The sequence below is a fragment of the Ranitomeya variabilis genome, chromosome 3, assembly GCF_051348905.1.
Source record: "Ranitomeya variabilis isolate aRanVar5 chromosome 3, aRanVar5.hap1, whole genome shotgun sequence".
Taxonomy (NCBI): domain Eukaryota; kingdom Metazoa; phylum Chordata; class Amphibia; order Anura; family Dendrobatidae; genus Ranitomeya; species Ranitomeya variabilis.
Window position 1 is genome coordinate 302,827,016 of NC_135234.1, and position 18,380 is coordinate 302,845,395.

The following is an 18,380-nucleotide window of genomic DNA, read 5'->3' on the forward strand; positions in this document are numbered from 1 at the left end:
TTTATATAGCACCAACATATTCCGCAGTGCTTTACAATTCAACAGTTTATACAACAGTCATAGCAAAGTTAATGATAATACAATAATTAATGCAAATATAATGACAACCTTGCCATAAGAGCTTACAATCTGCAATGAGGTGTGGGTAAGAAAGTACAGGTGCTTAGTTACATTGACGCCAGCCATCTTGAGAAAATGGGGGGTAGATAGTCTGCATGAGCTGGTCACCAGCCAATATTTGTAGTGCTTTTGGGAGCCATGCAGTTTGGTGGAGGATTATGGTCAGAGAAATAAGAGAATGGGCTATATATAAATAGAATTTGATTAGGGAACGTGATAGACTGGCCTAAAAAACAAGTTTTTAGGGAGCGCCTAAAGCTCTAAGTTGGGATTAGTCCTAATTTCTTGGGGTAGAGCATTCCAGAGGATTGGTGCAACTCGTGAGAGGTACGGATTAGTGTGGATGTTAGTTGAAAATTTGCTTGCGGAGCTTAGAGTGGGTAGACTGATAAACAGAAATTAGGGAGGTGATGGTAATGGGGTACCGTACCGTGGATAGCTTTGTGGGTGAGAACAAGCAGTTTAAATTAAATTCTATAATTAATGGGCAGCAAATGTAATGACTGGCACAGAGCGGAGGCGTCCAAATACCGATTAGCCATATAGATGACCCTGGCTGCTGCATTAAGGATGGACTGGAGAGGGGAAAATCGAGTGAGGGGGAGGTCCTCTAACACTTCCTCCTGCGCTTCTGCATCCTCCACCTCCTCTAGGGCCTCGAACTGTCCCTCTTCCTCTGCCTTAGGCCTCTTTCACACATCCGTTTTTCACAGTCAGTCACAATCTGTCGTTTTTAGAAAAAAAGTATCCAGCAAATGTTGCTGCTGGATCCGTTTTTTCCCCATAGACTTGTATTAGTGACGGATTGTGACGGATGGCCTTCCGTTTAATCTGTCGTAAAATCTTTGTTCGTCGGCTGGAGACAACGGACATAGTAACGTTTTTTGTGTACGTTGAAAAGTCGGACAGCGACGGATCCTGCGCCATCCATTGTTGGCTATAATGGAAGCCTATGGGCGCAGGATCCGTCGCTGTCCGTCAGAAGACGGAATCCAGTGATGGATTCCTTTTATTTGAAACCGAACATGCCCGGTCTCTCTTTTTTTTTTCTCTCACTCGGCTGCAGCTACTTCTACGGATCCTTAAAAAAAAACTGATAGAGTGCATCAGTTTTTTACAATCGGCACAGATCTGTTTTTTAGAATCAGTCACAATCCGTCAAAGTGTTGAAAAGACAGATGTGTGAAAGAGGCCTTAATGAGACACAAGACACTGCAGAGAGAATCCCCCCCATGTCTGTACTGCGCATCCAGGGCTCACTGCAATCAGGCAGTGTTAAATTAATATGCCTTGGAAATCGCAGTCATACAGATCAAAAGTTGTGGACAGCTATCCATGCCGCGTTTGAGCAATGGCTGTCTCCACTGAACCTGGAGCCAGGGCAGTCTCGCACACATGCTTTGCATGGCTCGCAACCTCAAACTGATGGTACAGCAATTCCTCCGCCTCTGTCCCAGCCTGGATGCGCTGATGCATAAAACGCTGTCGTTGTGTGCTCACTTTCACCAGTCCACTAAAAATTGGTATAAAGATCTTTCAGCCTACCGGTTAATCAGTTGATACGCGATGTGACGCCACCATGGAATTCAACTCTACAGTTGGGTCAAACTGAATTACCTTATAGATATATGTTCTGTTACAAAAGGAGGACACATGGAACATTTGTAAACGTTATATGCTAAACTTGGAGAGGTTATGTTCAGTATCATATGCCCTTCACTGTTGTGCATGTAATACTTTTTTAAATATACCTATTTGAAATCTGATGAATTTTTTATAATTGCCCTTTATTAGTAGAACTTTAGGAAGGACCTAAATACCTTGGATAAGAATTTATGAATATTCGTTGTAGGAAAAATGTGTAAATTTGGAATTATTTGGTAAAATGTCTTGTTTTTGTTGCACTGTTTTCGTATAAATAAGTCATGCAGTCTTTGTTAGTATGGGGGGCATAGGCAGCACCATGACTTGGTTATACAAACGCACGTGTATCCTTTATCTGCACTGCACCTGTGCTGTTATACCAAATCTTCAAATGTATCAGTTGCACAAAAACGTGTACAAGTTAATGAGCAAATCTGTAACCTGTTTTATGCTTGGCTTCAACCTCAGTCCTGAGTAACAATCCGGCAGATGTGGCATAATGCAGGATCTAAATAAATAAATTGATAGAGATTTGATAATGTCTGTGGCTTAAGATAACCACATATATTGGATGTCATGTTATTGCTTGTACTCTATTTGTCAGATTATGGCTACGTTCACACGAACATATTACATGGTCCGTGTATAGCCTGCAATGCTCACACCGACCGCTGGTGACCTGACTTGTAACAGCCTCAAGTATGACTCGTACTCATTTGCGAGAAGAACAGACAAGTACAATCCCAAGGAAAAAATAAGATTGCACTCTGACCAATGTTATCCAGTGGGTTACATCTCATCTGCGATTTTTTTTTTCTCTAGTAACCCCCCACGACAGCACACCTGGAAGATTTTACCTCTTTCCTAATAGGGACAGGAAATGACAGAGGTTTAATACCCCTTCCACATCCTCCTCCTTCAGTGTTCTTTCCTGTCTCTTCAGTGTTCTTTCCTGTCCCTACTAGGGATGAAGAGGTCATCCTAGGTGTACCGTGCCGGCGCCGGTCACTAGAAAAAATCTGAAAGCTGGGGAGCAGACTCGCCTCTCTTCCTCACACGCAGCTCCCGTTTCAGTTTGGACTCGGGAGCCCCTACTCCAGTCCACACCTTTGGGCAAGGTCTGGGGGAGATCCCTTCGGCTGCAGGCCTCCTGAAGCTCTCCAGCCCCTGTCCTCCAGCATTGTGGCAGCATGTCGTGCGGATGCGCACGCGGAACTTCCGAGTCTGAGGCCGGCGGCCGGATATGACGTCATACACCGGCCAACTTCAGCTCACAGAGAGGGGGAACTCATCGCTGGATCCTAATGCAGCTGGTGTCGGCGGCTCCCCCACCCCCCCACACACACACACCTGGACAATGGGAGGAGGAGGTCCTCTAATCAGGGGACAGGTGCTACTGTCCAGTCACCTTCATAACTTCACCTTCACCCGGACAGCTCCTCTGCAGACCAAAGCACCAACCCGGTCCCCGTAAGTACTCTGGCACTGGGTGTCCGCTTCTTGATGCAGGTTAGAATCTTATGATTCCTTCTCCCCTTCATTTTAGGGGGACAAGGAACCTACATGAGGAAGCAAGTCCAAGACTTCACGAAAATGTGCAGTCTGTACTAAGAAATTGACATCCTCGTATAAGAAAACATTATGCAAGGAGTGCGCAGAAAGTCATCAAGAAAGAGCAACCCTCTATGATGGAAAAGATTAAAAGCCTCATAAAACAGGGGGACATTAAGACCTCTCTGGCCTCCTTTTCCCAGCCGACACCCTCTCCTAGTGCCCCTCCTGAAGCAAAAAGGAGGAAGCTTGTTGTAGAGGAAGAGCGGTACAAAATTTAGGTCAAATTCAGAAGAACCTCTGGAGGAGGGTGAATTATTCGTAGACAGAAGCCTCCCAACACGAGAGATATTATTTCTCCTCGTTGGATATAGAGGAGCTCCTCACGGCACTAAGGAGAATCATGGAGGTCGAGGAGGAGAAAAAGGCCCAGACGGTACAGGAGGAAATGTTCGGGGGACTCCGTTATAAAAAGAAGCAGGTGTTTCCCATTCATAAAAATATCCAAGACCTGTCCTTGAGGAGTGGGAAGCCCTTGAAAAGAGGCTGACCACTCCAGCAGAAATAAGACAGATTCCCTGTAGACGATGAGACCGCTGCATGCTGGTCGGAAATCCCAAAAGTAGACGTCCAGATTGCTAGGGTAGCTAAGAAGACCATACTACGATTTGAGGATGCCTCCCAGTTGAAGGACCCTCTGGAACCTAAGATGGATGGGCTACTAAGAAAATCTTGGGAGACTTCTTTATTAAACACCAATGCAGTTTCCACCTGTGTGGCCCAATCAATGTATCGCTGGCTGAGTCTACTAAAGGAACATCTTTCTTCAGGTACCCCCAGAGAAGACATCCTAGCTTCACTACCCCTCCTCCAGAAGGTGACAGGTTTTCTAGCAGCTGCCTCTGCATAGTCAGTGAGAGTGGCGGCAAGATCTTCAGGATTATCAAATTCAGTGAAACGTGCACTCTGGTTGAGTCTGGATTGGGGATATGACCTCAAAAATGAAGTTGTGCTCTATCCCCTTCAAGGGAAAGTATATATTTGGCCCAGCCCTTGATGAGCTGCTAGAGAAGGTTTTGCACAAAAAAACCTTACCAGAACCTAGAAATCCTAGGAAAAGACCCTTCCGCTCCCAACAGGAACAAACTCCTCAGTACAGCAGTAAGGGCAAGTCGGGACGCTGGAGCTACCCAAAAGGGGGGGAGAGACAGAATGACACCATCAAGGTGGGAGGTCGCATCTCAGGATTCTTTCCGCAGTAGCAAGAGATCTGCTCAGACCAGTGGACTCTGAGATCAGTCAAAGAGGGAGTAAAATTAGTTTGTCTCATATCCTCAGAAGATATAAAAAACAACTCAACTCTCATCTCCAGAGCTTCAGTCCACCCTGATGCTAGGAATAGAAGACGTCTTAGCTGCAGAAGTAGTTTCCGTAGTTCCAGAAAGCGAGAGGAGCAGAGGACATTACTCAAACCTGTTCCTCATGAAAAAGACAAACGGCTCTCATCGGGTCATAATCAACCTGAGACCCCTAAATCATTTCATAACCTACAAGAAGGTTCAAGATAGTCCATCAAGTCAACGTACCTCTGATTGGACAGGATTTCGTCATGGAAACGATAACTTACAGGATGCATATTACCACATCCCGATATACCCAACCTATCGGAGATTCCTGAGGTTCGCAATCGCCAAAGGAGAGCACATAAAACATTATTAGGTCAACGTCCTCCCATTTGGGCTATCCTCAGCCCCACAGATCTTCACAAAGATCCTATCAGAGGTCATGGCTTTAATCAGAGGTCAACACATATGCGTAATCCCATACCTCGACGACCTCTTGTTAGTGGCTCTTTCGATACCCATGCTACAAGAACATACAGAAATGACAACCCAGGTTCTATCATCCCTAGGCTGGGTAATGAACCACAAAAAATCAGATATGGTTCCAACAACAGAAAAAAGATTTCTTAGGAGTCCTTCTGGACTCTCGCAACCAAATGTCTTTTTTACCCAAACACAAACAGGTCTTGCTAAGAGTAAAGATGTTGCGGGACAAGAAGATAGTAACATTAAGATGGGCCATGTCAGTTCTCGGATCCATGACATGCTGCATCCAGATGGTAGCATGGGCACATGCTCAATCCAGAACACTGCAAACTCACATCTTGTCAAACTGGGATGGTGCCCCAGGATCCTTAGACAGGAAGATCCGAATACCACCTTGGGTAAAGTCTTCACTAACATGGTGGCTGCAAGAGCAGAACTTATGCAAATTGCCTCTTCAGAGGAAAATAGGACTTAAACTCTATAGCGCCACCTATTGGAAGTAGCGATTCTACAAGTCACATCAACCCTTTAAGGAGTCATGCAATATGACTTAGGATAAAAGCCAAATCATTATCTCAATTCGCAGACATGGTGTTTCGGGCTGTTGGCCCTCATCAGTGCGAAGCATGAGAACTGATTTGGCTAGGTGAGCGGTTCTCGACTGGGGTCTAAGGGGTAAGGTTTCTTCTTATGGAGAGGGCCAACAGCCCGAAACAGTGTCTGCGAAATGACATACTGATTTGGCTTTTATCCTAAGTCATATTGCACGACTCCTTAAAGTTTTGATTGTGACTTGTAGGATCACTACTTCCAACAGGTGGCGCTATAGAGTTCAAGTCCTCTTTTTCTCTGAAGAGGCAATTTGCATATTTAATTTACCAGAGGAGCATTGCATGGCGAATAAGCCTCCTTACCTTGACAACCCATAGCTGGTATGTCACTCTCCATAAGGAGAAACCTTACTTCTCAGACCTCAGAGCAGAACTTTAGCAGAGGAGTTTCTTGGTCACAAGACCCAGCGGTCACTATATAAAGGTAGATGCCAGCAGGAATGGATGGGAAGCCATGGTATTTCAACACATACTACAAGGATGCTGGTCAGACAAGATAAGCCAGAGATCTTCCAACTTCAGAGAATTAAAAGCGGTATAGGAGGTCCTATGGGCTACAGAATCTCTTGTCCAGAATGCTCACGTCAAAATATACTCGGACAACATGACAACAGTTGCCAACCTTCGTCATACAAGGCACGAGGATCTAAAAGCAGGAATATTTTTGTGGGCAGAAGAACACCTCTCCCTGACGTCTCTACACATAAGGGGTGTGGTAAACGTACAGGCCAATTTTCTGAGCAGAACAAAAATCCATCCAGGGGAATGGAGTTTAGACCCCGAGGTCTTTCAGGTATTAACCAGAATGTGGGGCCATCCATAGGTGGACCTGTTAGCAAGTGGCCAGAATGCAAAGGTGGATCAATATTATTCACTAAAACCAATCGATCCCTGCCTAGGTGTAGACGCGTTAGCCCACCCATGGACATTCAGACTGGCTTATGCCTTCCCTCCCTTCCCAATACTATCGAGAGTTCTGCAAAAGATAAGAAGGGAAAAGGTCAGAACAATCTTGATGGCTCCATTCTGACCCAAGAGAAGCTGGTTCTGGACTCTTGCCAGCCTATACCTTATTTTCCGGCCTATGCAGCATCAATATTAAAAAAATATAATAATAATAATATGGTGCTATTCTCACCTTCCGACGTCCACCGATGCGCGTGGGCGTCGAGGCTGCCGCCAGCTTCCGTTCCCAGAGATGCATTGCGAAATTACCCAGATGACTTTTTTTTTTTTTGAGATATGGTGCCCACACTGCTGTATACTATGTGGGCTGTGTTCTATACTGCATGACTGATATATACTACGTGGGCAGTGTTATATACTGTGTGGGCTGTATTTTTTACTGCGTGGGCTGTGTTATATACTACGTGGCTGTGCTATATACTATGTGGCTGTGCTATATACTACGTGGCTGTGCTATATACTACGTGGCTGTGCTATATACTACGTGGCTGTGCTATATACTACGTGGCTGTGCTATATACTACGTGGCTGTGCTATATACTACGTGGCTGTGCTATATACTACGTGGCTGTGCTATAGTACGTGGCTGTGCTATATACTACGTGGCTGTGCTATATACTACGTGGCTGTGCTATATACTACGTGGCTGTGCTATATACTACGTGGCTGTGCTATATACTACGTGGCTGTGCTTTATACTACGTGGCTGTTATATACTGCGTGGCTGTGCTATATACTACGTGGCTGCTATATACTACGTGGCTGCTATATACTGTGTGGCTGTGCTTTATACTACGTGGCTGTGCTTTATACTACATGGCTGCTATATACTACGTGGCTGTGCTATATACTGCGTGGCTCTACGTTTGCAAAGCCCCTGATATGCCTCAACAGTAGAAACCTCCCACAATTGACCCCATTTTGGAAACTAGAGCCCCCAAGGAACTTATCTAGATGTGTGGTGAGCACTTTGAACCCCCAGGTGCTTCGCAGAATTTTATAACGCAGAGCCGTGAAAAGAAAAAATCTTTTTTTTTCCATTTTTTTAATTTTCCCAAGGGTAACAGGAGAAATTAGAACCCAAAAGTGTTGTACAATTTTTCCTGAGTACGCTTATGCCCCATATGTTTGGGTAAACCACTGTTTATGCACACGTCGGGGCTCAGAAGGGAGGGAGCACCATTTGACTCTTTGAATGCAAGATTGGCTGGAATCAATGGTGGCGCCATGTCGTGATTGGAGACCCCCTGATGTGCCTAAACAGTGGAAACCCCTCAATTCTAACTCCAACACTAACCCCAACACACCCCTAACTCTAATCCCAACTCTAACCATAACCGTAATCACAACCCTAACCCCAACACACCCCTAATCCTAACCCTAATCCCAACCCTAACCCCAACAGACAACCAACCCTAACCATAACCCTAACCACTAGCCTAACCCTAACCTCAACACACCCCTAAACCTAATCTTAACCCTAATTCCAACCCTAACTCTAGTTCCAGCCCTAACCCTAAGGCTATGTGCTCATGTTGTGGATTAGTGTGCGGATTTTTCCGCACCGTTTTTTTAAAAACTGCACTTTACTTAAAGATTAACTGCGGATTTCCAGTGTTTTTTGTGCAGATTTCACCTGTGGATTCCTATTGAGGAACAGGTGTAAAACGTTGCGGAATCCGCACAAAGAATTGACATGTTGCAGAAAATACAAGGCAGCCTTTCCGCATGGTATCTTCTGCACCATGGGCACAGCGGATTTGGTTTTCCATAGGTTTACATGGTACTGTAAACGTGATGGAAAACTGCCACAAATCCGCTGCGATCAATCCGCTGTGGATCCGCACCCAAATCCGCACCGTGTGCACATAGCCTAATTCTAACCCTAATTGCAACCCTAACCCTAGCCCTAACCCTAGTTCTAACTCTAACTCTAGTGGAAAAATAAAAATATTTTATTTACTTATTTTCCCTACCTATGGGGGTGATAAGGGTGGGGCTTTATTTACTATTTTTTTTTATTTTGATCACTGTGATAGGTTATATCACAGTGATCAAAATGTACCTGTAACAAAAATGCCGGCCGGCAGATTCGGCAGGCGCACTGCGCATGCACCCGCCATTTTAGAAGATGGTGGCGCCCATCGATGATGCTGGAAGGAACTCCCAGGACTCCAGTGGTACGGGGAGTCGGATCAGACAGCGGAGGGCAGCGGAGCACAGAACGGAGCGGGAGGAAAGACTGACAGCGGCGGCAGATCGCCGCTGTCAGTCAGTGGAGGGGGGGTTAGATCGCGGTCTCCAGCCATGGCCGATGAAATATTGCAGCATCGGCCATGGCTGGATTGTAATATTTCACCAAATTTCATAATTGAAATATTACAAATTGCTCTGATTGGCTGTTGCACTTTTAACAGCCAATCAGAGTGATCGTAGCCACGTGGGGGCAAAGTACCACTCCCCCTGTCCCTGCAGATCGGGTGAAATTGGAGTTAACCCTTTCATCCGATCTGCAGGGATGCGATCCCTCCAGGACGCCACATAGGCGTCACAGGTCGGCTTGGCACAGACTTTCATAATGCCTACGTTGCGTCACAAGTCGGGAAGGGGTTAAGTTAATCTAGTTAAACTTAAATCCTAACCTAACATGCCCTAACATGTTGATCCAGAGGAAGGTAAAAACACCCCAGGTGGCAAACAGTAAGATCCACATTGGGGAAAAAATTCCTTCCCGACACCACATAAGGCAATCAGACTGTAATAATTATAGGGGATAACTCAGGAGACTCTTTGCTTGGAACAAGACAACTACAGGACACAGTTTTATAAGTGGTAAAGTCTATATTATCACACGGTGATTCAAACAGGTGCAGAGAGAAACTCAAGTCCACAACACGGTGCAAATAATAAACGCAGCTTAGCAGTCAATAGGAAACTTCAGAGGTAGATGCAAACAAACCTAAAGTCTACGAAGCACAGTTATTCTTGAGGAAATTTGACACGAATAGATCCTTGACTTAGTCCAGACACAGATAGATATGCTATTAGGCAGTTAAAATTATATCTTAACTCAACCAGGGAGGCCTGGGTAGTAGTCTCAGGTTCTTGCAGATCAGCAACAGCTTACATGTCCAGCAAATGCAGATGGAAGTAAACACGAGCAGCAGATGAAGGAGGATTACTGGAACTGGTGTATGCAGCAGAAACTCAGAGCAGAGTAGCAGGATAACCCCACAGGTTCACAGGAGCAGGTATATAGCCAGGGAGTCACCAGAGGTCAGGAGCTGGATGCAAGGCAGAATACTCTGCCTGAAGGCTGGGGTGGAGTTTTATAGCAGGAAGACACAGTGCACATGAGACCAAAGACACCATCTTGGAAAAGGGCAGTAATGCACAGAAAGGTAATAAAAAATGTTCAGAGTCCTGACACAGACAAGTTCCCTGGATCAACGCCCTATCAAGGAATCTAGTGTATATAACCTGTAACATTATACTTTTCAAGAAAGGCATCCAGTCCCCTCTTAAATTTTAGTAATGAATCCCTCATTACAACATCATATGGCAGAGAGTTCCATAGTCTCACTGCTCTTACAGTAAAGAATCCGTGTCTGTTATTATGCTTAAACCTTCTTTCCTCCAGACATAGAGGATGCCCCCTTTTCCCCGTCTCAGGTCTACAAGGAAGATCATTAAAAAGGTTGTTGTACTGTCCCCTCATATATTGATACATTGTTATAAGATCACCCCTTAGCTTTCGTTTTTCCAAACTAAATAACCACAAGTGTAATAACCTGTCTTGGTATTGCAGCCCCCCCCCAGTACTCTAGTAACCTTGGTCGCTCTTCTCTGCACCCGCTCTCGTTCAGCTATGTCTTTCTTATACACCGGAGACCAGAACTGTGCACAGTATTCTAAGTGTGGTCGAACTAGTGACTTGTATAGAGGTAAAATGATGTTCTCCTCATGAGCATCTATGCCTCTTTTAATGCATTACATTATTTCTTATGCCCAAGTGCATAACCTTACATTTATCCCCATTAAAGCTCATTTGCTATTTATAAGCCCAAGCTTCTAGTTTACATAGATCTTTATGTAATATAAAATTGTCTTCCTCTGTATTGATTACCCTGCAGAGTTTGGTGTCAAATGCAAATATTGAAATTCTTCTCTGTATGCCCCCTACAAGGTCAATAATATGTTAATAAGAAGCGGGCACAACACCGACCACTGCGGTACGCCACTGCTAACTGCAACCCAGTCCGAGTGTGCTCCATTAATAACCACCCTTTGTTTCCTATCCCTGAGCCAGCTCTTAACCCACTTACACATATTTTCCCCTATCCCCATTGTTCTCATTTCATGTATCCATTTTTTGTGTGGCACAGTATCAAAAGCTTTTGAAAAGTCCATATACATCACGTCCACTGCGTGTCCTTGGTCCAGTTCGGAACTCACCTCTTCTTAGAAACTGATCAGATTAGTCTGACAGGATCGGTCCCTAGTAAACCCATGCTGACAGGGCCGGACTGGCCATAGGGCACTTCTGGCAAATGCCAGAAGGGCCGGTGCCAGTGGTGGGCCGCTCAATCCGCCGCCCCCGCCGTCGCATTCAACTATACCGGCGTATAGACGCCGGTACAGTTGAATGCAATGATGGAGGAGAGAGCGTCTACAGACGCTCCTCTCCCATCATTCCCCACTCTGCCTCTGACACTGCGGGTGCGCGATGATGTCATATCATCGCGCACCTGCTGTGTCCCGGGCAGACTGCAGCTGCTGAGACAGGAGCAGGAACCAGGAAGCAACGCTGGGCACGAGGAGAGGTGAGGAGAGTTTTTTTTTTTTTCTGGACTGTGGGGCCATTCTCGGAGGAGGTGAGGGGAGGAAGAGAAGAGATGTGGGCTATATATAGTTCTCTGTGGGCTGTGCTCTGTGCTGTATACTGCTGTGGGCTATATATAGTTCTCTGTGGGCTGTGCTCTGTGCTGTATACTACTGTGGGCTGTATATAGTTCTCTGTGGGCTGTTCTCTGTGCTGTATACTACTGTGGGCTGTATATAGTTCTCTGTGGGCTGTGCTCTGTGCTGTATACTGCTGTGGGCTATATATAGTTCTCTGTGGGCTGTGCTCTGTGCTGTATACTACTGTGGGCTGTATATAGTTCTCTGTGGGCTGTGCTCTGTGCTGTATACTGCTGTGGGCTATATATAGTTCTCTGTGGGCTGTGCTCTGTGCTGTATACTGCTGTGGGCTGTATATAGTTCTCTGTGGGCTGTGCTCTGTGCTGTATACTGCTGTGGGCTATATATAGTTCTCTGTGGGCTGTGCTCTGTGCTGTATACTACTGTGGGCTGTATATAGTTCTCTGGGCTGTGCTCTGTGCTGTATACTGCTGTGGGCTGTATATAGCTCTCTGTGGGCTGTGCTCTGTGCTGTATACTACTGTGTGCTCTGTGCTATATATAGTTCTCTGTGGGCTGTGCTCTGTGCTGTATACTGCTGTGGGCTGTATATAGTTCTCTGTGGGCTGTGCTCTGTGCTGTATACTACTGTGGGCTGTATATAGCTCTCTGTGGGCTGTGCTCTGTGCTGTATACTACTGTGGGCTGTATATAGTTCTCTGTGGGCTGTGCTCTGTGCTGTATACTGCTGTGGGCTGTATATAGCTCTCTGTGGGCTGTGCTCTGTGCTGTATACTACTGTGTGCTCTGTGCTATATATAGTTCTCTGTGGGCTGTGCTCTGTGCTGTATACTGCTGTGGGCTGTATATAGCTCTCTGGGCTGTGCTCTGTGCTGTATACTACTGTGTGCTATATATAGTTCTCTGTGGGCTGTGCTCTGTGCTGTATACTGCTGTGGGCTGTATATAGTTATCTGTGGGCTGTGCTCTGTGCTGTATACTACTGTGTGCTGTATATAGTTCTCTGTGGGCTGTGCTGTATATAGTACTCTGTGGGCTGTGCTGTATATAGTACTCTGTGGGCTGTGCTGTATATAGTACTCTGTGGGCTGTGCTGTATATAGTACTCTGTGGGCTGTGCTGTGTATAGTACTCTGTGGGCTGTGCTGTATATAGTACTCTGTGGGCTGTGCTATATATAGTACTCTCTGGGCTGTGCTGTATATAGTACTCTGGGCTGTGCTGTATATAGTACTCTGGGCTGTTCTTTATATAGTTCTCTGTGGGCTGTGCTGTATATAGTTCTCTGGGCTGTGCTGTATATAGTTCTCTGTGGGCTGTGCTGTATATATTACTTTGTGGGCTGTGCTGTATATATTACTTTGTGGGCTGTGCTGTATATATTACTCTGTGGGCTGTGCTGTATACTACTGTGTGGACTGTGCTGTATACTTCTACGTGGGCTGTGCTGTATACTACTGTGTGGTCTGTGCTGTATACTACTGTGTGGTCTGTGCTGAATACTGCTGTGTGGGCTGTGTTATCTACTACGCGAGCTGTGCTATAGTATGCAGGCTGTGCTGTATACTATGCGGTTTGTGCTATATAATATGCGGGCTTTGCTATATACTATGGGGAGTATATTATATTCTATGGGGGAGGCCATGTTATGTACTATGTGGCTGTGTTATATACTATTGTGGGGGTATATTATATTCTATGGGGGAGGCTGCGTTATATACTATGGGGGGCTGCATTATATTCTATGGGGAGCTACATTATATATTATGGGGAGGTGGGCTGTATTATATTCTATGGGGGTTACATACTCTGGGGTGGCTGCATTATACTCTGTGGGGTGGCTGCATTATACTCTGTGGGGTGGCTGCATTATACTCTGGGGTGGCTGCATTATACTCTGGGGTGGCTGCATTATACTCTGGGGTGGCTGCATTATACTATATGTGGGCTGCATTATACTGTATCAAGGACTATGGGGAATACGTTATACTATATGAAGAACTATGGGGTGCATTATACTATGGGAAGTGAATTGTACTACATGGATGACTGTGGCGGTGCATTATACTATATGGAGCACTATGAGGATTGTATTATGCTATATGGAGGACTATGAGGATTGTATTATGCTATATGGAGGACTATGAGGAGTGTATTATACTATGTGGAGGACTGAGCAGTGTATTTTAATATATGGAGGACTATAGGGAGTGTATTATACTATATGGAGGACTATGGAGCACATTATAATATATGGAGGACTATGGGGTGTATTTTACTAAACAAGTAAAATGCTGCATATTCGGATTGTTTTTGCTGGAACAAAAAGCCTTGTTGTCAGCAGCACATTGCCAGTGTAAACTGTAGATGTGCTGCTGAAAACATGATACTGTATGGTGATCTATTAGTGATCGTTCTGTCTCATCATTATTCCTCAGCTGGTGGAAAGAGGCCGGGAAACAAGTGTTGAACAACTTCAGTATTGTCGATCAAACTCGTTTAGCGGCCTGAACTCAGCGCATGTAAGTAAATACAACCGAAAGGCTTCTGTGTGATGTGCAATATGTTAGCATTTGGGGACCCATTTTAAACTTTGCCTAGGGCCCCACTTTGCCTAAAACCGGCCCTGCCTACAAGTGTACAAAGATATTATACAGTCACCATGTGACAAGTGGGCCTGTGTAACTTCAAATGCCAGGGCTGAATTTTAGTCCCTGTCCGGCCCTGCATGCTGATATTGGATGATGAGGTTATTCCTCTTCGATTCTCCAGCATAGCATCCCTTAGAATGCCCTCCAGGATTTTACCCACAGCACAGGTTAAGCTTACTGGCCTATAATTTACTAGTTCAGTTTTTGTCTCCTTCTTTTGAATATTGGCACCACATTAGCTATACGCTAGTGCTGTGGTACAGATCCTGTTATTATGGAGTCTTTAAAGATTAGAAATAATGGTCTATCAATGACTGTACTTAATTCTTGCAGTACTCGGGGGTGTATACCATCCAGGCCCGTTGATTTGTTAAATTTAGTGATTTTTAGACGCCGCCGTACTTCCTGCTGGGATAAGCAGGTGACATAAAGGCTATGTGCGCACGTTCAGGAATCTTCACGTTTTTTTTTAGTTTTTTTGCGATAAAAACGCGATAAAACTGCATACATTAAGCATCCTATTATTAGAATGCATTCCGCATTTTTTTTGTGCACATGGTGCCTTTTTTTTCTGCTCTGTAATCGCATTCCGAAAAAAACCGCAGCATGTTCATTCCTTGTGTCGAATCGCGGGGTTTCTGCACACATAGGAATGCATTGATCCGCTTACTTCCCTCATGGGGCTATGCCCACCATGCGGGAAGTAAGCGGATCATGTGCGGTTGGTACCCAGGGTGGAGGAGATTCTCCAGGCCCTGTGAATCATATAATTGTTAAAAAAAAATAATAATAAATAAATAAGAAATCATAACCTCTTCTTCCGGCATCCTCGGCAGTCTTCCCACTCCTCGCGCTGCTCGCATTCCCTATAATGCCTTGCGGCAATGACCTGTGATGGCGTAGTGGTCTCGCTCATCTGGGGTCATTGCTGCTAGGCATTATTGGGAACGCGAGGAGCGTGAAGACTGCCGGGGACGCCGGAAGGTGATGATATCATGATTTTTTTATTTTTTTTAAATTATTTTTAACATTAGATGTTTTTACTGTTGATGCTGCCTATGCAGCATCAATAGTAAAAAGTTGGTCACACTTGTCAAACTATGCTTGACAAGTGTGACCAACCTGTCAATCAGTATTCCAAGCGATGCTTTTTCACTTGGAAAACGCTAGCATTCTACAAGCTAATTACCCTTGTAAAATGCTAGTGTTTAGCGGGAATTGCATGCCAATTCCGCATGCATTTTTCCCGCGGCAGGGAGTCCCGGAATTGCAGCGGCAATTCCAGACGTGTGCACATACCCTAATTGGAGAATTTTTGTTATTACTGATCATGTTGTCCATCATGGGATTTTCTTGTGTAAATACTGTTGGAAAAAAAGTCATTTAACATATTGGCTTTTTGCCCATCCACCATTTCACCCAGACTATTTTTAAGGGGACCAACACTATCATTTTTTAGCTTCTTACTATTTATGTAGTTAAAGAATATTTAAGTTTTATTTTTACTTTCTCTGGCAATGAGTCTGTCTCAATCTTTGCTGCCTTGATTTGCTTTTTACAGATGTTATTTAATTTTGTGTATTTAATGCCTCATCACTACCTACTTGCTTTAACTCTCTAAATCCTTTCTTTTTGTCACTTATTGCGCCCCTTACATCTTTATTTAGCCATAGTGGTTTCCTCCTATTTCTGGTATGTTTATTCCCATAGGGTGCACAATTCCTATTCAGGACGCTAATAAACGTGTCCCATTTTCTTTCTGTACTTTTATGCCTCAGGATATCGTCCCAGTCTATTGCACTAAGATCATCTGTCAACCGTTGGAAATTTGCCCTCCTGAAGTTGTCCATGTAACCCCTTTCTACACCGTTTATTAAAGGTTACATGAAAACTTATTTTTTTGTGATCACTATTACCCATGTAAAAGATTCGGTACTTTGAAAGATGATTTTTTTGGATTGCACTACAAAATTTGATCCTTATTCAGTGATCACTTTTTTTACTTGTCTCTTGTACTCCTGCATCGCATCATCACTTGCAATTGTCCAACAGTAATCTGCAAGCATTGATGAATTCCATTTTTCTTTAATCTTTTCTCCAAGGCTGCAATATCTTGATGGAAACTGTCAAGTTTGGTGGAAAAAAAAAGTTTGTATGAGAATATAAGAAATGAATCTTTAAGGCTATGTTACAGCCAAGATCCTTATGTTTTGAGGAGATTGTCCACTAAACCATTCATAATTATCTGCTCTTGAGTCTCCCAAACTTATGTGGGTCAACAAGTATTTGATGCAGTACATTTTTACTCCCTGGCTGAAGTGAATGTTGGAGATGCTACTTTTTTTGTTGTAATATTCTCTTGCATGATTATCCAACTTAAACAGAAAGCAGTAGTATGGTGTATCCACCCTGGAGACTAACCAACAAGGAAACTACCTTTAATTCACCGCAGAGAGGTCACAAATGTTTCATAGTTAAGACATCTCAACAAGCAGTTTCATTTTGTCTTCTGCTTCTTTCATGTGGATGGCATAACCAACATGAAGGCCTTGCATTGCCATTATGCAGCAAGACCGCTTTTAGGATTGTCTTGGACGAATCGATGAAAAGCCTTCATTCCTCTGGATTGTGATTTATCTTCAGAGCTTCAATTAAACTATTGATGTTGTTGCATGCCATAAGATCATCCTCCATGTGGAAGTGTTGGACAATTTTAAAAATTTTTCGCCTAATTTCTTCTTTTTTTTTTTTTTCCACAAATAAACACAAGTAATATCAAAGAAATACTACCACTATAATGAATTACAATATGTCACGAGAAAACAGTGTTTTCCGTGTTCCAGAGTTATTACCTCATAAAATGACAGTGGTCAGAATTGCAAAAATTGGCCTGGTCATTAACCCCTTTCTGACATTAGACGTACTATCCCGTCGAGGTGGGGTGGGGCCCGTATGACCACTGACGGGATAGCACGTCTAACACGATCAGCCGCGCTCATAGAGGTTGGACACGGACCGCTTCTGGCACTTAAACCCCCGGAACACTGCGATAAAATATGATCGCAGCATTTTGGCGGCATAGGGAAGTATCGCGCAGGGAGGGGGCTCCCTGCGTGCTTCCCTGAGACCCTCGGAGCAACGAGATGTGTGTTGCTCCGAGAGTCTCCTCCCTGCAGGCCCCGGATCCAAAATGGCCGCAGTGCTCCTTCGGGGTCCTGCAGGAAGGTGGCTTACAGGTGCCTGCTCAGAGCAGGCGCCGGGAAGCCTCCCTGCAGTGCCTGTCAGATCGCTGATCTGACACAGTGCACTGCAAATTGTCAGATCAGCGATCTAACACTATACTGTGATGTCCCCCCTGGGGCAATGTTGCAAAGTAAAAAAAAAAAAAAAAAAAAAAAAAATATATATATATATATATATATATATATATATATATATATATATATATATATATTTATATATATATATATATATATTTATATTTACATGAGTAAAAGAAATAAATAAAATTCCTAAATAAAGAAAAAAAATATTGTTCCAATAAATACATTTCTATATCTAAATAAAAAAACAGAATAAAAGTACACATATTTAGTATTGCCGCGTCCTTAACGACCCGACCTATAAAACTGTACCACTAGTTAACCCCTTCAGTGAAAAAGACAGAAAACGCTTTATCATACCGCAGAACAAAAAAAGTGGAATAACACACGATCAAAAAGACGTATATAAATAACCATGGTACTGCTGAACACATCATCTTGTCCCGCAAAAAACGAGCTGCCATACAGCATCATCAGAGTAAAAAATAAGTTATTGTCCTCAGAATAAAGCGATGCAAAAATAAAATATATAAAATAGGTTTTATCATATAAAAGCGCCAAAAGATATGAGGTATCGTAATCGTACTGACCTGAAGAATAAAACTGCTTTATCAATTTTACCAAACGCGGAACGGTATCAATGCGCGCCCGTCCCCCCCCCCGTCCCCCCCCAAAAAAAAATAAAAAATAAAAATAAATAAAAAATCCATGAATAGCTGGTTTTTGGTCATTCTGCCTCACAAAAATCAGAATAAAAAGCGA

General features: G+C 44.0%; 1 protein-coding gene across 8 annotated transcripts in view; it reads left to right on the top strand.

Annotated features, from left to right (window-relative positions):
• EYA3 (EYA transcriptional coactivator and phosphatase 3) overlaps nt 1-18,380 on the top strand; it is a 758,790-nt gene that overhangs the window by 261,453 nt on the left and 478,957 nt on the right. For 3 of the 8 annotated variants that reach the window (XM_077295600.1, XM_077295599.1, XM_077295598.1), the window contains exon 3: nt 14,083-14,166. The exons of the other annotated variants lie outside the window; for them this stretch is intronic. In XM_077295600.1, the coding sequence (XP_077151715.1) occupies nt 14,083-14,166 (84 nt within the window). The remainder of the gene's footprint in view (nt 1-14,082; nt 14,167-18,380) is intronic. 8 annotated transcript variants of the gene reach the window in all.